This window comes from Taudactylus pleione, unplaced genomic scaffold (genome assembly GCF_031769625.1).
Source record: "Taudactylus pleione unplaced genomic scaffold, aTauple2 ptg000082l, whole genome shotgun sequence".
Lineage (NCBI taxonomy): Eukaryota > Metazoa > Chordata > Amphibia > Anura > Myobatrachidae > Taudactylus > Taudactylus pleione.
In genome coordinates, this window is record NW_028284484.1 from 503,842 (window position 1) to 523,597 (window position 19,756).

Genomic DNA, 19,756 nt, shown 5'->3' on the forward strand with positions numbered 1-19,756 from the left:
CACGCAGATCTGCTGACATGCCCTCACTGACCTTTGCATACTTGAGGTGCCTTTACCTCTGAATCAGGCCATCTACCCATAGTGGGATTGTGTGTTAAGGATTGAAATGTCTGGGCATTCATCTAGCATTTTCACAGTAGCTGCAATAAAAGTTGCTACAAATCCAAGATTGCAAATTCGGCGGTGGTACACAATACACAGGCAATTTCATCTTTTCCACAAGATTTCTAATAGAAACAAAGTACAATAATAATGCATTTACCACGCTTCTAATTATTCAGATTATATAATAATCTAGTTGGCATCAGGCAGCAGGTACTTTATATTGTGTTTTTTAGAGTTCCCCGAGGCTGGGTACACACCTGGGCGACTTGTCCGCTGACCCAGGGATCCGCAGACCAAGCGGCCGATTAGTAAGCCTACACGCACGCACCAATCTGCTGCTCGAGGTGTCTGCACTGATATCACAACTGGGTGAGCATTTCAATTTGCCTGTCCAGTTAGGATGTTAGTCACTGGCTGTCCCTGCAGCAAGTATACAGGCAGTCAGCAGGTCGCCTGTCCACAAAGCTAGATGTGCCGATATATCTGCAAAATATATAGTCATCGGTTGTGCTGCAGGGCCGACGTGATACGTCTGTGCACAAAGTCGTTCACAGGTATATGATCTGTACACACCCACCGACACGCTATGTGATATGTCATTCATCGGCTGATTGAACGACATGTCATATAGTGCGTACCCAGCATAAAGCAGTATTCCTACCACTGGACTAGGTGGAGTCTCTCCCACGTCAGTAACTAGAATTATAGGTACATAGAAAAGATGAACAACATGAACAGAAACAAAGGACAAATGAGTGATAAGATTCACTCATATAAACAACAACCATCAGAACTAACATTCTATGATGGATGTAACCAGAACGAGTATTCAATAAACTTCCATAAAAACCAAGATCAGGAACTTTTTGTCCAACCAGGCACTGCCATACTACTAGGCTTCTGTTTCTCTCATCTAAAGCATTGTAATTCTGGCAACAGAGCAAAAATGTAAAAGATATATTAGCCTTGCTTGTCTCAATTTAAATGCATTATTAATAGGACTTTTCATTGAACTTACTGATGTTCCTTTCAGGACTGCAAGTCTTTACTGCTAAATCTTTCCTTGCCTATGAGACATACAGTAATTTCCTGTTGTATACAATGGCATACTGATGGGTAAGAGCTCTACCCTCAATCTCTGAAGGACAAGTCCCTCTTTCCAAGATTAAAAAGAAAAATACTCTTTTTTTCTATGTGATTCTTTTTGGTCCTCTAACCTATCTCTCTGTTCTAGAGGAGGATTCCTTATCCTCATACCTGCCGATTTTTCTGCTATTATCCGGGCTCATCCTGGTGTTGGCACTTAGAATGCACTGCATCATGTGTGCCTATAATGGTTGGGAGATGTGTTATGGCATAAATGTGCCATCCATTTAGTAGGGAGTAGCGTGGCATTCACTTCAGCTGTAGTTCACATGTTCAGGAACAGTCACAGTCATAGCCGCCACGTGCCGATAGTAACCATAGGTGCTCAAATTACCCCCATACATCATGCATAGCCATAGTTAGCGCAGCACAAATACTGAGGGTGCTCCGGCACCCACAGACCTGGCACCTATGCCATGGACACCATTTTATATCACTACAGCCCTAACTGTGTGGAGTTTGTATATTCTCCCTGTGCTTGCGTGAGATTCCTCCGGTTGCTCTGGTTTCCTCCCACACTCCAAAAATATACTGGTAGGGTAATTGGCTCCAAACAAACTTACCCCTAGTGTATATATGTGGTAGGGAATATAGATTGTAAGCTCCACTGGAGCAGGGATGGACGTAATGGCCCAATATTCTCTGTAAAGCGCTACGGGATATCTGTGCGCTATATAAATAACTGGTAATAAATAATAATAAATCATACATAGTACAAATAGTTTCTTTTCTCTGCAGTATGTTATTATGCCTTTACCTGGTTTCTGCACAGTCTTGGTAAGGCTGCTGCCAAATCTGCTTTACTCAAATGTTATTATCATATTCTCTCTCTTATTCATTTTGCACAATGGCCAGAGAACATGAGCCTGATTCTGTCGAATGGAGTCGTAACTGTCCTTGTGTCTATTGCTGCAGTCACGTGCTTGCGAGCAGCTTTGCCATTCCATCTGAAGATGAATCAGGCCCAATCTGCGGACCATCGGCCGGCTAAGGTGACCCATGGGGCTGGCCACCGCAGATGAGAGGAAGTAGCCGGAAATCCCTGTCAGCAGACGGAGATCCTGGCTTCTTCCCTCCCTCATGGCGGTGACACGCCTCCATTTCGGGAAATGCAGAGCATCTTCACCCCCTCCCCACCCACAAACATCAGCAGACTGTCAATCACTGACAGTCTCCGTGCGGGATCGCAGACCCGTTCTGCAAATGCGCAGTATGGGTCATGCGCCTACACAGATTCCCGATCACCGGGAATCTGCGTTCAGCATTGCACTAGCGTGAACTGCTGCATAAGGCCCTAAAAGCTTTCTCATTACGGTTCCAGATCTCACAGTTACAGAGCACAGGAGTCAGAAGAACTGGGGTCATCCTCGGCAGCAGTTTTAATGTCACAAGATGAGTAAGTGTTAACAAAACATCAGGGAATCTTCTTTATGACATGTTACTCTTAAAGTAACCTTCCTGATCTCCATTAAGTATACAAGTCAGGTATAAGAAATTCAAGTACTTTCAAGTTATTCTGAGACCTGCACAAGAGTTCACTTTGATAATGGCACTTTTCATTTTAACCAAGAGTAGGGTCTTCCTGCTTTACTTGGAGACCCCCACTCTTACCAGAATGAATCATGACAGTCACTGGATGAAGCTAGAGCGTTAAGACAAAGCAGAGGTTATCCCTGGTGGGCGTAAAGGAGGTCAAGGAGCATCTTCCACTACCTTAGCTAAGTAAATAAAGAAGATGTAGATCAGGCATGTCAAACTCAAAATACCAACCGGGACGAATATTCAAGGTCTTAAGAGTGTGTGGGCCGCAACAAAAAAAAAAGTCTTATATGCAATTTTGAAAGGTTTTTTATTAATAAAAACCAATGCAGTGCCCCCTGTAGTAGTGCCCCTTATGCAATGCCCCTTATGCAGTGCCCCAGTAATGCCTCTTATGTTGTGCCCCCAGTAATGTCCCTAGTAGTGTCCCTTATGCAGTGCCCCCAGTAATACCCCTCATGCAGAGCCCCCAGTAATGTCCCTAGTAGTGCCACCAGTAATGCCCCTTATGCAGAGCCCCCGTAATGTCCTTAGTAGTGCCCCTTATGCAGAGCCTCCAGTAATGTCCCTTATGTTGTGCCCAGGGCCGGCTCTAGGGGTGTTCGACCTGAGCGGTCACACAGGGGCGCCACCCATAGAGGGCGCACCCCTCCCCAACATCCAGATTTCAGCAGGACATTATTGTCCCGCTGTTCCACCCGTGGGCCGAAGTGGCCCGCGGGTGGTTAAATCGGGAGGTTGGGGACCCCCCACTGCCGCAGCTGTGCGGCGGTGCCGGACCCCAGAGACTCTGAATGGATGCTGCGCGCATGCGCGAGGCATCCACTCAGTGACTGGAGAGGGCTGGGGGAAGCCCAGCTACTGAGGCTGCCCCCAGCCTGACGTTATTTGGGAGGCGGACACGCCTCCTAATAACGTCACACAGGGGGCATGGCCTATGGTAATTAGGCCTTGCCCCCATTTTTGGTCGTGCACAGCGAAGATAGGGTGCGCTGTAGCTGTGCTACGATTATGGCAGGGATGTGGGTCGCATATTGTATATATGTGTGCCCGCACTGTCGGGCCTCATAAAATGTTTATTCGGGCCACATGTTTGACATGCCTGATGTAGATGGTATAGGGAATGAGGGGATGAAGGAAAGCCATTGGATTATGGCAAGTGTTTCACAAAATTCTTTCCCCTTTATGGGTTAAAATAATGAAAAAAAAATGTACCTGGTGTTTAGCCATAGCCGTCATTTCACAAACAGCACCACCAAATATTTTATTTCTCCTCAATATTTCACTTCTACATTAGAGCAGTCACAGATTCAACTGGAAGCAGCGTCGGTTTCTTAAAGGGTAATTGCTATTCTCCAATGAATTAATTAAAGGAATGTTGAGGGAAACGTTGTACGATCCACTTCAGCATGATAAAGACGTTCCGCTATCAGTGTGCGTACACCACCTCCTCTATCCGGTGCTAAATGCCGCTCAGATTGGCATCTAGCCTGTGACTGTCATCTCCTTATAAGAGCCCAGGGTGGGACATACACAAAGAATAGGGCAGGCTGAAGTACAATTACCCAATGCCCTGACATGTTAAAGGCCCAAGTAAGCGTGCAAGTATTATTTTTGACACAAAGGCTCCTTATTACAGAGCAACTTTTCTTGTTAGCGCCCAAATCAATTTGATAATTTCACTTATATACAGTACAGAATAAAGTTTTCATTTGTATTAGTCATTTTTTATTTTAATTTTATTGATAGAGAGGATTTTCTACTCTTTTAAGGAATAAAAGGCATGGACTAGTGCCAAGCGAAAGTATTGGGGTAGGCGGTAAAGGAAGGAACCCACACACTACATCAATGCAGGACCCAGATATTGTAGAGGGAATGGCGAACAGAAGCAGCTGCAAACATTTCCATCAAGCATCTCAGTCTGATCCGGCAGCATAACAGTTACTGCGGCTTCTATAAAACTATCAAGTTTAAAAAGACACTTCCCCCCACATAAAATATGAGCGGAGGAGACATATAAATAAAGAGTAAAAGCCCTCTCAGCCTCTCTCCATCCTTTAACGAGCTCCCAGCAGCTGCAGGGATTATACTGAGCCGCACAGATCAATAAGGAAACCAATCACCCTAACCCTGCTGCCTCCCACCTCCGAAAATAAAATCCGATAAATGGTACAGGGGGGGGGGGGGAGCTCCGACAGTTCAGGGAGGAAGTGAGGGAGTCTGATTATGCCCAAGAGCGTCCGCAAGAAGCTGAAGACCCCCCCCCCCCCCAGCATGTGTTTGTGTGATCATTGTCCCCATGAGCATTTGTGTGTGTGCAAGTGTGGTTTATAGTGCATTAGTATCTGCTTAGCAGTGGATGAGGTACTTGAATGGGATACCTTTTTATGGGGTGAGGGGATGGGGGTCTTGATTCCCAGGGCCTCCATTCTTCTTCTGGGTGTGTTTGAGGCTAAAACAAATTTCTAGAAGTCATAAGCAAAGTTCACATTAAATTAAAAAATATATATATATTAAAAAGTGATAGAGTCCACTACACGACATGTGTAACCATCGACGGCATGATAAATCGCACTCAATCGCAATCAATACACACTGCACGATGCTGTAGACAACGGTGCGATGTGTAGTTCCATGCTGCATTCAGTAGCATGGCAATGTTCATGGCATGATCCCATGCGATAAAATAGACCCGCGGTCACGAGCGATCAGGCGTACACACTATGTGAACCGCACTATATATCGTTCCGATCCGCGCCGATATTATATATCGTGCAATGGATTGCGTAGTTTGTACCCAGCTTAAAAGTGTTACCCAATCTAGTACAGATATAAATCGTTTATCAAATAACCTATACATTCTCCATATACAATATGTTCCTTAAACAATTCAGTAAATAGTAAAGTTATCAAAAAGGTGAATTGTCCACAGTTCCTGAAGGAATCCTTAAAAATATGTCCAGGTTTATACACTTCCCCAGTGGAATGGTGGATGCTGCTGGTCTTTACAGTGTGTAAATTTTTGGCAAATTGTTTAAGAGATCTAAAGGTGCCTACACGCTTAGGGGTAAATTTACTAAGATGGGAGTTCTATTAAGAAGTGATGTTGCCCATAGCAACCAATCAGATTCCAGGTATTATCTTCTAGAAGATGCTAGATAAATGAGAAGTAGAATCTGATTGGTTGCTATGGGCAACATCACTTCTTAAATAGAACTCCCATCTTAGTAAATTTACCCCTTAGTGAAGAGATGCACCTCATAGTGTAATATTTTTAAAAGGTTTCTAAAATTTGTACAAAGTGGTATAATTAATACTTGTAACAAAACTACGTGAAATAGTGATTATCTGTGATGATAACCGGTCAGGGTTTCTTCATAGGTTTTAAGTATTCACAGGGTTCTGCTTCCAAAGTCAGCCCCGGATTTTGTGATGGGATCTGGGCTGGTTGGAATGAAAATCTGGTAATGGATTTGAACAAATAACAGCCTCTATTGGGCCTCCGTCATATACCCTATTGGAGAAAAAACATTTTTCCACTAACTGTCTGCCCAATCTTCTGTGCACACAGCTGACAGCGCTCTCTGCGTAATCATCTAGTGCTCCACATAGTCCTGAAGGACCATGAAACTGAGGTGCCAGGCAGATGCTCACAATATATGGCTGGCAATGGAGGATGCCCCAGGCACACTTAATTTAGATAATGAATTTACATATTCCTACCATGTGAACATATAAAAGTATATTCTTTATACCACAGTATACATGCTACATTTTTACTTTACTACTACAAATGGTACTTCCAGCAGCGGCTCCTGCCCTCTTATCTGAGGGCGCCTGCACAATGAATGTCAGGCACCGGGACTTGCGCATGAGCATAACACTAGACCAGCAACCAATGCAGCCCCAAGAAGCCCTGTAGAGCTGCACCAAAGGCAGAGCAGCAGCTTCCATTGGAAGCCTCTCTCTGCTTATGGCAGCCCGGACTGGCAGTCCCAGGAGGAGGAGACACCTCCCCTGTGGCTGCCTGTCCTGTGCATGACTGGCAGGTGGCGCTACCAATAGGAAGCCACCTCCAGTCACAGTGTAGCCAGTGTAGCCACAGACTGCACCGGGTCACTGAAGTGGAGGATTTTACTGGGGGGGCTATAGCCTCGCAGCCCCTAGGTAAAAACCACCACTGGGTACGTCCCTTTCCACCAAACCATCAATTTGAAGCAATAACATGTAATTCAACATTTTTGTTTCAGTGGTCTTGGGGCCTGATTGAGAGATGGATGCATATCAGACAACCGCTGAATCTTTGTAAGCAGTGGCTGTGCGATAATTAGCTAATGCCGCAGGAAGTGTGTTACGTAAATAGAGGCCTCCTGCCAGCATCTCTGATTCGCTGCTGCGGTCCGGGCCGTGACCTACAGTGACAGAGCAGCGTGACAGCATAGGTCACGCAGCCACACGCTGCCCCGATTCCCGCTCACACAGTGTTCTGCAGTGACCTGCGGCTCTATTTATTAATATATTTTACTAAAATAAAGTGAAAAAGGATATTTTCACATTATTTTTAGTTTCACATAAATTTATTGGAGTAGAATTCGGAAAATTCTACTCCAAACCCTAATGATCACATATTTGTAGTAAGCAGATCGCATATCCCATAATTGTAATGGGAAATGTGATCTGGCCAGAGTTACTAAATATAAAATATGAAAAAATACTGTGGGAAGCCCTGTGATAATAACGCCACCTGGAGATGGCGTTATCCAGGGTTTTCCCCGGTTCCCGGACTCCTGCTCTGCTCTAACAGACAGGATGTATGGTGAGCCGGTCGGCACAGGCACCTTTTCATTGTATTTTTTCCGAAAAATCCAGTGAGAAGACTGCGGATGGGATTCGCAGGGACAGAGCTTTATCCCTACGAATTTAGGCAAAAATATAACACTACAACCGCATTTTAAATGCAGATTGCAGATTGTAGTAAATAGAGGGGCTGATTCAGACCCGCTTGCGAGTGCAGGACGCTCGCAAGCGGGTCGATGGTGCCGAATTGCGCATGCGCACGACGGAGGAAGCTCCATCGTGCGCATGTGCGAGACCCGAATAACGATGGCCAAGCCGTCTTTATGGCTCTCGCACCAAAGGGGGCGTGCTGTCGATGGTGAGTGACAGCATGCCCCCTTTGGTGGGCGTGCCGGGGGCATGGCTGCCAGACGGAGGCGTTCCCATGGGAACGCCTACCGTCTGAGTCCGGTCCCACTGACATCAGTAGTAATGTCAGTGGGAGTGATTTTGGCTCTGATAGAGCCAAAATCACTCCAGGGCTTGCGGTCACCGAGACCCTACCGCAGGGTCTCGTCGCAAGCCCGATGGTCGCGATGGTCTTGACCATCGCAACCATCATCATGGACGCTCGCTATAGCTGTGGGTGGTAACCCACAGCTATGCGAGCGTCCATGAGGCCGCTCCAAGTTGAGGGAGGAGGGCCCTGATTCAGAGCGAGCGCTCTGGTCAGAGCGTTCGGCTCTGAATCAGGCCCAGAGTCCTTAGTCACTGAGGCTGCTGTGCGTGCCTAGGCTGCCACAAGTGCGATGGTGCATCCAATGGTGGAGTGTTTACAACCACCATTGGAGTTGCACAGACCACGGAGCCTGAAAGTGGGCTTCTCAGCGATTGTACTCGCCATCACACGTGTGTGCACAAGGGGAAGGCTGAGATGCATTAGTGTACATCTCTGAGTACTAGCTTTAGCCTAGGTGTAAATAAGCCCCTTGGTGTTAGTTAAATATTAGCCATCTATCACTTGCAGCTAGAGGGCACAAGAGCAGCACTACAAGTGTGCAGGGAGCTGTGGTGCTTCCTTTCAACCCATCACCTCTGTGCAGGGTGATAAGAGAAGGTGACACCCCGTAAAAAGACCTGGTAAGACCCAGCAATCTGAGTCAGCACAGGCTAAAAGGATCGCTTTTATGGACATGACAGCTGTGGGAGGGACGCATAGAGCTGACACTAGTCCTATACAGCAAGGGAAAGCTGTATAAGCCCCTTTCGTCACCGCACAGCTTATTGGGGCAGAATGACCCCCGTGAGGATAAGAAGGTAGGATTAGGGTCAGGATTTACTGATAGGCACCTGAAGGAAGAAGTGTCTTAACCCTTTAGAAGTGCAGAATGTAAGAATCAGTTAGAGATCTGAGTGAGCCTGTGCACTGTTACTAACAGGTGATGTGTCTGGACATTCTACTGTACAAACTACAAGTCGTGCGCATGGAAATGACTGTAGATACCCTTAATTTACAGTTTGTCATCAGGAAATCTAATTACAAACATTTGCTACCTGAGACTGCTCTCTCAGGCTGCCTCATTATAAGCCCCCCCCCCCCTCCGGGTTACTAAGGGTCAGTATTAAACTGGGTACACACTAAGCGATAATATGAGATATGGTAAGAACTTACCCTTGTTATCTCTATTTCTACGAAGTCCATAGGGTTCCACAGGATACCTTGGGGTATAGGTGTGACGTCAGTCGCAGGGCACCAAAGAGTTAAGCTTTCAGCCTCCCAGGATGCACTAGGTCCCCCTCCTATACCCCGCCCCCAGGCCAAGGCACCTCAGTTAGTTACCAAGCCATAGGCCGGAGGAGGAGAAGGAAGAGAGAGAACAAAGATCTGGACACATACAAGAATCACATTCTCACCAGAGGGAGACGGAAAACCGGTGACCAGAGCAAAGCCCATCTGCAGCACAGGTGCGACAGGGCGGGAGTCCTGTGGAACCCTATGGACTTCGTAGAAATAGAGATAACAAGGGTAAGTTCTTACCATATCTCATATTTTCTACTTCAGGGTCCATAGGGTATCCACAGGATACCTTGGGGATGTCCCAAAGCAGTATCCTTTAAGGGTGGGGACGCTCCTGTGCAGAAAGGAGAATCCGCCGCCCGAAGGAAGCATCCTGAGAGGCGAAGGTGTCAAACCTGTAATACCTCACGAAGGTATGGACAGAAGACCACGTAGCAGCCTTGCAGATCTGAACTGCCGAGGCACCACGTCAAGCTGCCCACGAAGGACCCACAGACCTAGTGGAATGAGCCTTCAGAGAAGGAGGGACCGGTAGGCCTTCATGAAGATAAGCTTCAGAAATAGCCATACGGATCCAGGCTGCCAAAGTTTGCTTTGAAGCAGGCCAACCCTTTTTACAGAAGCCATAGAGGACAACAAAGCGTCCGACTTCCTAAACAAAGAAGTGCGGTCCACATAAGTCCTTAAGGCCCGCACAACATCCAAAGAGGCCTCACCCACGGAAAGACCCGGTGAGTTAAAGGCCGGAACAACTATTTCCTCGTTAACCTGAAACTGGGAAACAACTTTGGGGAGAAACTCGGGCCGAGTGCGGAGCACTGCCCTGTTCCCATGAAAAAAACCAAGAAAGGGGGTCTACAAGAAAGAGCCCCTAACTCAGAAACACGTCTGGCTGAAGCAACGGCCAGAAGGAAAACAGTCTTAGCTGTTAGCCATTTAATATCCACTGAGCCCAGTGGTTCAAACGGCGGTCCTTGGAGAGTCCTCAGGACCACAGCCAAATCCCAAGGCGCCACAGGTGGAACAAAGGGCGGCTGAATACGGAGAACACCTTGCATAAAGGTGCGCACATCCGGGATTGTAGCAATCCTACGGTGAAACCAGACAGATAGGGCCGAAACCTGTACCTTCAAAGAAGCAAGGCGAAGCCCATGATCTAGTCCCGCTTGCAGGAAGGCGAGAATCCGAGACAGACGAAACTCCCGCGGTGCATAACCTCTCGGTCGACACCACTGGAAGAACGTATGCCACACGCGATGGTATATCCTCGCGGAAGACGGTTTCCGAGCTCGTAACATGGTACACAGCATAGAGCTGGCAAACCCCCAGGACCTCAGCATGGCCGTCTCAACAGCCACGCCGCCAAAGACAGCCGAGTCAGGTCCGGGTGAAGACAAGGACCCTGAGACAGAAGGTCCGGTCGTAGCGGCAACCGCAGAGGACTGTCCACGGACAGACCCTGAAGGTCTGAGAACCAGTGCCGTCTGGGCCACGCGGGAGCTATCAACAGGAGCGTCCCTCCTTCCTGTTTGAATTTCCGGATTACCCGTGGAAGAAGGGAGACCGGAGGGAACAGGTATGCGAACCTGAACGTCCACCGGACGGACAGAGCATCCACCAGAGACGCCCCTTCGTCTCTTGTGCGAGACCCGTACACCGGCAACTTGTTGTTGTGCCGGGACGCCATGAGGTCGATTTCTGGAAGACCCCACCTGTCCACCAGTAGTTGAAAAACGTCCGGGTGCAGGGACCATTCCCCTGGATGAACGTCCTGGCGACTTAGAAAGTCCGCCTCCCAATTTAGCACTCCCGGGATGAAGACCGCTGATATGGCCGGAAGATTGCGCTCCGCCCAAACCAGGATCCGAGAGACCTCTACGAGAGCCGCCCGACTGCGAGTTCCTCCTTGCCTGTTTATGTAGGCCACGGTGGTAGCATTGTCCGACTGGACCTGCACCGGGTGACCCTGGAGAAACCGCTGTGCCTGCAGGAGAGCATTGAAGACCGCACGGAGTTCCAAGATATTTATTGGAAGCTCCGCTTCTGTCGGTGTCCACCTGCCCTGGAACAAGTGTGGACCCGAAACTGCTCCCCAGCCTCGAAGACTGGCGTCCGTTGTCAACAGGACCCAATTTGGAACCCAGAACGGACGTCCCTTGTTGAGGTGGGTCATCTTTAACCACCACGCAAGGGACAGGCGAACCTCCGGGGTGAGCACAATCGTCTGGAACTTCAGAGACTGAGTCAGCCCGTTCCACTTGGACAGGATCAGGTGCTGCAGAGGTCTAGAGTGAAACTGGGCGTATTCCACCATGTCGAACACCGACACCATGGAGCCCAGTAACCTCATCGCCGAGTGTAAGGACACCCGGCGGCTGTGCAGACAACTGCGCACCCTTGACTGTAAAGCAGAGATCTTGTCCTCCGTCACGAAGATCCTTTGCTGTCCCGAGTCCAATAAGGCTCCAAGATGCAGAATCCTCCGAGACGGGATTAGAGTGGACTTCTGCCAGTTAATTAGCCAGCCGTGCCGTTGCAGCAGTGCAATGGTCAGGTCCAAGTGGTGTAACAGGAGCTCTGGAGATCCTGCCACCAATAACAGGTCGTCCAAGTACGGCAACATGCGGACTCCTTGCAGCCGCAGAGAAGCCGCCATGACCGCCATAGCGTCCTGTATGTCCAATGACACCATGTAGTCCCCAGGCTCCAGCGCCAGAATGATGGACCGTAGGGTCTCCATCCGAAACTTCGGGACCCGCAAAGACTTGTTGAGTGCTTTGAGGTTGAGAATCGGACGATATGACCCATTGGGTTTCTGTACCAAAAATAGATTTGAATAGAAACCCTGGCCCCTCTGGGAGAATGGAACAGGCACTATAACTCCAGCCTGGAGCATAGTGTGCAATACCTTCCGCAGCTCCGTAGCCTTGTTCCGGTCTGATGGTAGACCCGTGGTGAAGAATCGAGCCGGGGGTCTGTGCCGGAAGGAGAGGGCGTACCCGTGAGAGACCACCTCCAGAACCCAAGTGTCTGTCGTAGTGAACGACCAACACCGGGAGAACTGCAGCAGGCGGCCTCCCACCCTGGGATCCCCCAAGGGGAGACCCGGACCGTCAGGCCGCAGGCTTGTCATCTAGCTTGGGGGCCGGACGTCTGGTACTCCATGCCTGTTTCCGGGGCTTGCCCGATTTCTTAGGGCCAGCCTGTCGAGGAAACGACTGTGGTTTGGGCCTGCCCTGGGCCCTAGATGACCGAAAGGACGATGGTCCAGAACCAGAAGGAGCAGCGGCCGACGGGAGACAAGCAGATTTGGCTGCCGCCAGCGTGGCCACAATCTTATCCAGATCCGGACCGAAGAGAACTTCTCCGGTAAACGGCAACGCTTCCAGACCTTTCTTGGATCTGCGTCCGCCTTCCAGGATCGCAGCCACAAGGTGCGACGAGCAGCTACCGCTGCTGAAGAAATTCTAGACACCAGAGTACTAATGTCTAGAGCCGCCTCGTTGATGTAGGTGGCCGAATCACGGAGATTGCCAATCAACTCCGCTTGTTCGGCCGGACAGTCGGATTCAAAAGAAGCCTCTAATGAATCCGCCCAGCGCTCCATCGCTCTGGCAACCCAGCAAATGGCCATAGCCGGCCGTGCTGCCCCCCCTGCAAGGGAATAAGCGGACTTCAGGCAGATTTCTACCTTGCGGTCCGTAGCATCCTTAAGGGAGGACATGGATGGCATCGGCAATGTGGCACTACGGACAAGATGGGTCACGTGAGAATCCACCTGTGGAGGGGATTCACACTTAGCAAAATAATTATCCGCGAACGGATAAGCCACCGCCAGGCGTCTCTGCGGCTGGTATCTTTTGCCAGGTTGTTTCCACGCCTCCTCTAAATGGTCCACCAACTGACCTGAAAGAGGAAAGACTGTGGCATCGCCCTTCACATCTTTGAAAAAGGCATACTTAGATTTAGCCGCTGGGGGAACTTCGTCCTCAATCACCAAGGCTGTGCGGACCGCCCGAATAAGTCCAGGAATATATACTTTGGACTTAGCATCAGCGTCCTTAGTATGGAAAGGTTCCTGATCGTAAGGATCCAGAATCTCCCCATCATCAGACGTCCCTTCGTCATCCTCATAAGGAGCGGACAGAGACGCCACCGGCCTTTTATGAGGCCGCATCACAGACTCCCCTTGCAATACATCCGACAAGTGCTGTAAAGAACTCGTCAGGGAGTTAACCCACGCTGGCTCCTGAGAACCCGGGAGCGGGGAAATAGGGAGACTGTGGGGTACCACCAATTGTCGTGGGAACCCCTGCATGGGTGACGACACCACAGACTGCTGGGACAAACCCATCGGAGTAAACGCGGGCTGCGGAGCTAACTGGCCCACTAAAGCTGTTAACGCCTGAGCGAAACAAGCCCAGGGCGGCTCCTGTACCGGTGCTGTAACCGTAATAGGCCGCGCCATGGACAACACTGCCGGCAAAGGCCCTCCGCGCTACCCTCCCCCTCCGCTAACGGTACTTTGCACGTGGTACACTGTAGCCGGAGGGGAAAATCACTTTCAGACATGATGGCACCACGTATGTGACCTCTCTCACCAATTAAGTATTAAATAGGCGAGAGACCACCCTGCAGCACCGCACCGCAAGGGCTTTAGCAGAAAGAACAGGGACAGTAATAAAGCTGACAGTTTAGTGAAGAATAGTTACAGGCAGCGCTAGCACAGTCACATACAATGCAGAGAAATAACAATTCCTGCACTAACAGCGCTGATCACTCAACTACACAGACACAGGGCCTGGTAGGACACAGCGCTGCATACACAGACCTGAGCCACAGCGTAGGAGAGGTATGCGGGGGGACCCAGACCACGATGCTTCCTTCCAGACTTCCAGCAGCGTTCACCATGCGTTGCAGAGAAGATGGCCGCCGAGGAGCAGAGAGAAGCTGGCCTGGGGGAGGAGCGCTGACACAGGACCAGTCAGCACAGTGCAGAGAGGGCTGTGTGCAGCGGGGGAGGCGCCGGCTGTGAGACAGGGAAGGCGCGCTCCCCTGGCATGCATTTAACCCCTGGGACGCCGCAGCGCTACCGCTCTGCTGCGGTCCGCTGTCCCAGGGGGTAGTGGAAGCGCAGGTTGGTCGCCTGGCTCCACGCTGCAGCCAGTCCCCAGGGAGCCCCCTGCCTGGGGACTTAGGACCATGTGATCAGCGGGGACCCACCGCGGGACCCCGCTGCTTACCTCTGTCCCCCTTGAATCCGGCCATGGTCCGGAACATCTGGGGTCACCGCTAGCTGTGACCCCAGATGCCCACCAGCATCCCCGGATCAGTACCGGCGTTCTGGTACCGGCGGGGTGTAGGGAAGACAGCATGGACGTCAGGACTGACTGTCCATGCTGTTCATCCAGTTGTGCAGCCACAGCTGCATGAAGAATAAGCTTCAGGGGCTCTTCTAGCCCCCACTCCAACAGGTGCACCCGACTCCGGCCGGGCACCAAACTAAACTGAGGTGCCTTGGCCTGGGGGCGGGGTATAGGAGGGGGACCTAGTGCATCCTGGGAGGCTGAAAGCTTAACTCTTTGGTGCCCTGCGACTGACGTCACACCTATACCCCAAGGTATCCTGTGGATACCCTATGGACCCTGAAGTAGAAATATCGGATGCTATATCATTCCAACGCGGATCGCAGCAATGTATCGGCCATATCGCTCAGTGTGTACACACTATCGCGCGTTCATGAGCATCACTGGTAGCATCTTGTGATCACGGCCAACACCACACCTCCGAATGCGTTTGGGGAACGATACATCGGGCGGCCGTACACCAGATCATGCCGTGTATGGACCGCCCAAAATATATTGTGCCGTTGTATCTGCCATCGCTGGGTACACACATCGTCTAGTGCAGTGGTCAGGGAACAGGGTAAATTACCCCACATGGGGTAAAAATTAAATTCCTGGGGCTAATGGACGGATAGCCGGGCATGCATATGAATCATTCTATAAAATAGAATGATTCATATGCATTGTGCCGCAGGGAAGCTCTAAGCCAGACGCCCGCTGAGATGTTATTACCAGAGGGCGCCCGGCTCCTTCCCTGCAGCGCCGCGTTAGCCGGAGGCCGGGGTTCTCTTCTGAACTCCAGCTTCCGGCTCTCTCCATGCGCACTATGGGAGAGACGTCATGACGCCTCTCCCATAGTTCCAAGGAGCAGCCTGGCGGACAGGGCGGCGGCGGATGCAGGAGCGGGGATTAAGGTGGTTTTTTTGTACAAGTGGCACTACAGGGGCATTATATGGGGGCACTACTACAGGGGCATTATATGGGGCACTACTACAGGGGCATTATATGGGGGCACTACTATATGATTTCCTTCCTTTCAAATCAAGGGGGTAACATCGGCGTATCTAAATATATTTTGGGGTGAAAGGTAAAAAAGTTCCCTGACCCCTGGTCTAGTGTGTACCCAGCATTAGAGTTGCTGGTAGGTCTACTGGTACCACATAAAGGGGGGTCTTCCTACAAGCTTGCACGTGGATTTAAAGTTGCCCATAATCTTTAAACTGGAGGCTCTTGCATTTGGAGAGGTGGATCGGGGATGATACAGCACGTGTGTGGTACAGCAGGGGTACACAGGCGGTGTAATGGTTAGCATTACTGCCTCACAGCACCGAGGTCATGGGTTCGATTCCCACCACGGCCCTACCTGTACGGAGTTTGTATATTCTCCCTGTGCTTGCGTGGGTTTCCTCCCACACTCAAAGAAATATACTGGTAGGTTAATTGGCTCCCAACACAAATTAACCTTAGTGGGTATGTGTGTGCGCATGTGATAGGGAATATAGGGCCTGATTCAGAGCCGGACGCAAGTGGCTGCTCGTTCGCTCCGAGCGATGTTTGCCCAACTGCGCATGCGTACGGATTGTAATACGCATGCGCGAACCAGTCAGTGTGGCCGAAATTCATGTGCTCGCAAAATAGCAAATGCCTGATAATTTGAGTGACAGGATGAGGCGTATGTGGGTGGTAACAGGGGAAGGTGCTTGAAAACGGGGAGTGGAGATCCGATCGCAGGCGCGCTTAAAGGTCAAAACGGGCGTTTTATGGGTGTGCATAATTAAAACAGCAGCGTCATTGACCACGTCACTGGGTTTTTTTTAAGCCAGAACTGCTCGCAAAATTGTGGTAGCAAAAACCAACCACAAGAATAGCGAGCAGCTCATACCCTGTTCGATGTACTCGATTAATCTAATAAATAGCGGACATGACGTAGGATGCGAGCGGCCAGGGGGCGTAGTTATCCAAAAAACGACCGCAAGTTTTGTTCGCTCGTTCAGACCTAGAGGCGTGAACAGACCGCAAACAGCGAACGGTTAATTTGAATAGCCACCCCTATTTTCGGGACGAGCGAGCGCAAATAGCGACCGGCTCTGAATCAGGCCCATAGATTGTAAGCTCCACTGGGGCAGGGACTGATGTGAATGGCCAAATATTCTCTATAAAGCACTGTGGAATATGTGTGCGCTATATAAATAACTGGTAATAATAATAAATGTTATACACATAAAATGAGTCTTATTTTGAGCTGAAATACTTTAGCAACGTAGAATAAATTTTGCACCTACATAAGATAAGTTTTTGATTTGATGATGAAAACACAGCTTTATACTCTACAAGCATGTATACGCTAGATTTAAAGTTGGACGAATCTTACGAAGCGTGCATGTCAAAATACAGATAGGGGAACGCAAGGATACAGACGCATTTTGCTCATACGCAATTGGGACATCTTTACATTCAATGCCAAACTAGGCTCTTAGAATAACGTTCATCTGTTGTTTCCATGCTACGAAGTAAATGACTGCTACCTTTTACCTACCAATAATAATTGTTTTCCAAAATATTTTCCAATTCCACCGTGTTACCTCTGTATCGTTTTATGGTAACTTAAAGGCATACAAATGGATTATTTAATGATTAAATGTACTCTAAAAAATAATACAAAATACACGATCCCTTAGAGGACATGCTCTTTCACTGGAGAAGAGTTCATTTTTAATTAAATAGTTCTTTTAAGGACCTGACTGAAACATTAGAAGCCAAAGTAGCTGAGATACCAAAGCTCACAGCTCTCAGAATGTAATTCACGAGACGCCCTCTTAAAACATAAAAAGGCCGCCGTGCCCCTGCTGATTCACACAAGAGGTGGACAGATTAGAATGGTGTGAAATTGGCCTGGGCGTCAGGCGCCTCTTGTATAATGCAGACTTCTGGGACTGCAATGATAAGTAACCCTGTGAATCCATCAGTTCTGCATAAAGCAGCAAGATTGCTAGGGACTGTAACAACAAGAAATGTACCCAATTAAAAAAAGAAAACTCTTTAGCTGCCATAGACTATACTAGGTACATCACAAAGATAAAAATGTATGCAGCATTTACACGGTTAGTCCAAAACCTCAAATCCTCTGTGCTCCCCAGCTTCAAACATAAAAATGCATAGTGATAAACAGGATACCAACAGCGTAAAGTTACCATATAAAATGTAGCAATAACCTTAATGATGAATGAGGGCGCAGGAAGAGGAGCTAATTTGATATAGAAAACATAAAAGTTTTTCGCCATGCATAATATATAACGTGGCAGACCCTCTTATAATATGAAGGTGACAACTTCCTTTAATAAGGTAATTTAGACACATAAAATGTAATGTGCATCTGGCTGCTATAGGTCACAACATTTCTGAGCAAGCTTCAACTAGCTTTATTAGCCGCCCCAAATTTTCCACATCAAAGTACCTGATTCAGAGCCGCTTGCGAGCGCACAGGTATGCGTACACGCATGCGCACGCCTCATTCAGCGCTTGCGCGAACTACTCTGTGCGATCGCAGCCTGCTCGCTCGCCCAGCAAAGACAGCCCAGTGTAATAAGTGACAGGAGAGGCCGTTTGTGGGTGGTAACAGGGGCAGGACACTAATAACGGGGGAGTGGAGGTGCGAACGCAGGCGTGCCTGAGTGTTTCCACGCCGTTTTTAAGGCGTGCATAATTAACAGGCAGCGTCACAGTACACGTCACATGCCTGGTTTTTACACTGAAGTCCTTGCAGTGCTTCCGGTAGGGTAAGGCAACCACAATCGCTGTGATCGCATCCGATGGTGATCGATGTACCAATGTTTTAAAACACTACCTGGAGATGACGTGCGCTACTGCGCGTCTCTACATACGCTAGTGGGTGTCTGCATACACAGAGCGATCGCTCGCACCGCCAAAGTGGGTGTGTTTATGCCTTGGCGAGCGAGCGCTTCCCATGGCGTCACTTTGACAAATTTGCATACGCTGGATGCGAGCGATCGCATCTAGCGAGCGGCTCTGAATCAGGTCCAAAGTTCTGCATATACAGTATATAGTTGTAAAGGTTTCAGGATGAAAAGCCAAGGGCCTCTCCTGTCAGGCTGCCATATTGGTGACATCATCAAGTGACTAGATCACCCAGACCATGTGCTATAACAGAGCCAGACAATTACATTATTTATGCAAATCTCTGAAATGAATGACACAGAATAAAGGGTCACAAGGCCCTTTGGCAATGTGAAATGAAAGGCTGGCATGACGTGAATGGGCTCACACAGAAAAGAGGAATAAAAGCCTGTTACCTGCAAGAGGTGTCTTGGAAGGAGATGTTTAAGTCCCAATGTGCCCGTATCCTGTTGATAGATAAACAGAGCAATTAATTCACACATAGCTCATGGCACATAAATCCCTCATCCCAGAATAACAATAGCTGAGGCAGCAAGTTCTCCCTTACTCTGTTCCCACAACACTCCCTCGTTGCAGGGTGGCAATCACTGAGCTCCCACAGAAGGCCTAGTCAGGCAGCTGTAGGAACACTTAGGTTCTCCTTTCTCCCCATTAGTGCTTCCACCTTTTACAAAATCATTTTCCTGACATTACAAAACTTTCAGTTTTTAAACCTGGTTGCAATTTCTTGGTGATACTATATTTCCCTTGCACAGAGAGACGGAAGCAAGCCCAGCCAACTTTCTCTGAAAATCCTGCACATACGGTGGTCTTCTAACACTGCTCATTGTGAGCGCACAAATTCCTAAAACAGATTTTTGTTATAGACTAGGGGTCTGGGCTTCCAAAAAACAGGCGTTTTACAGAAAGTGACATACAGGAGCAATGGGCGGACATGTGACTTTACACAAATTGCTCTGTTCAGGTGTGAATGGCGCTTGGCTTCCTGCGAGGTCTGAACATTACTTACACAATGTATTAGGAGATAACAGAAAAACACACATTGCAATGTATTCTACACTTTGCTGTCATTGGTTTATTGTGTAGCATCCTCATTTTCAAACAGATGACCAGTCCTGTCCAGAAAGCAGTT

General features: G+C 48.9%; 1 protein-coding gene across 2 annotated transcripts in view; it reads right to left on the minus strand.

The window, feature by feature from the left end:
• SAMD11 (sterile alpha motif domain containing 11) overlaps positions 1–19,756 on the minus strand; it is a 199,506-nt gene that overhangs the window by 84,479 nt on the left and 95,271 nt on the right. For both annotated transcript variants that reach the window (XM_088468169.1, XM_088468168.1), the window contains exon 4: positions 19,020–19,070. In XM_088468169.1, coding sequence (XP_088324295.1) covers positions 19,020–19,070 — 51 coding nt within the window. The remainder of the gene's footprint in view (positions 1–19,019; positions 19,071–19,756) is intronic.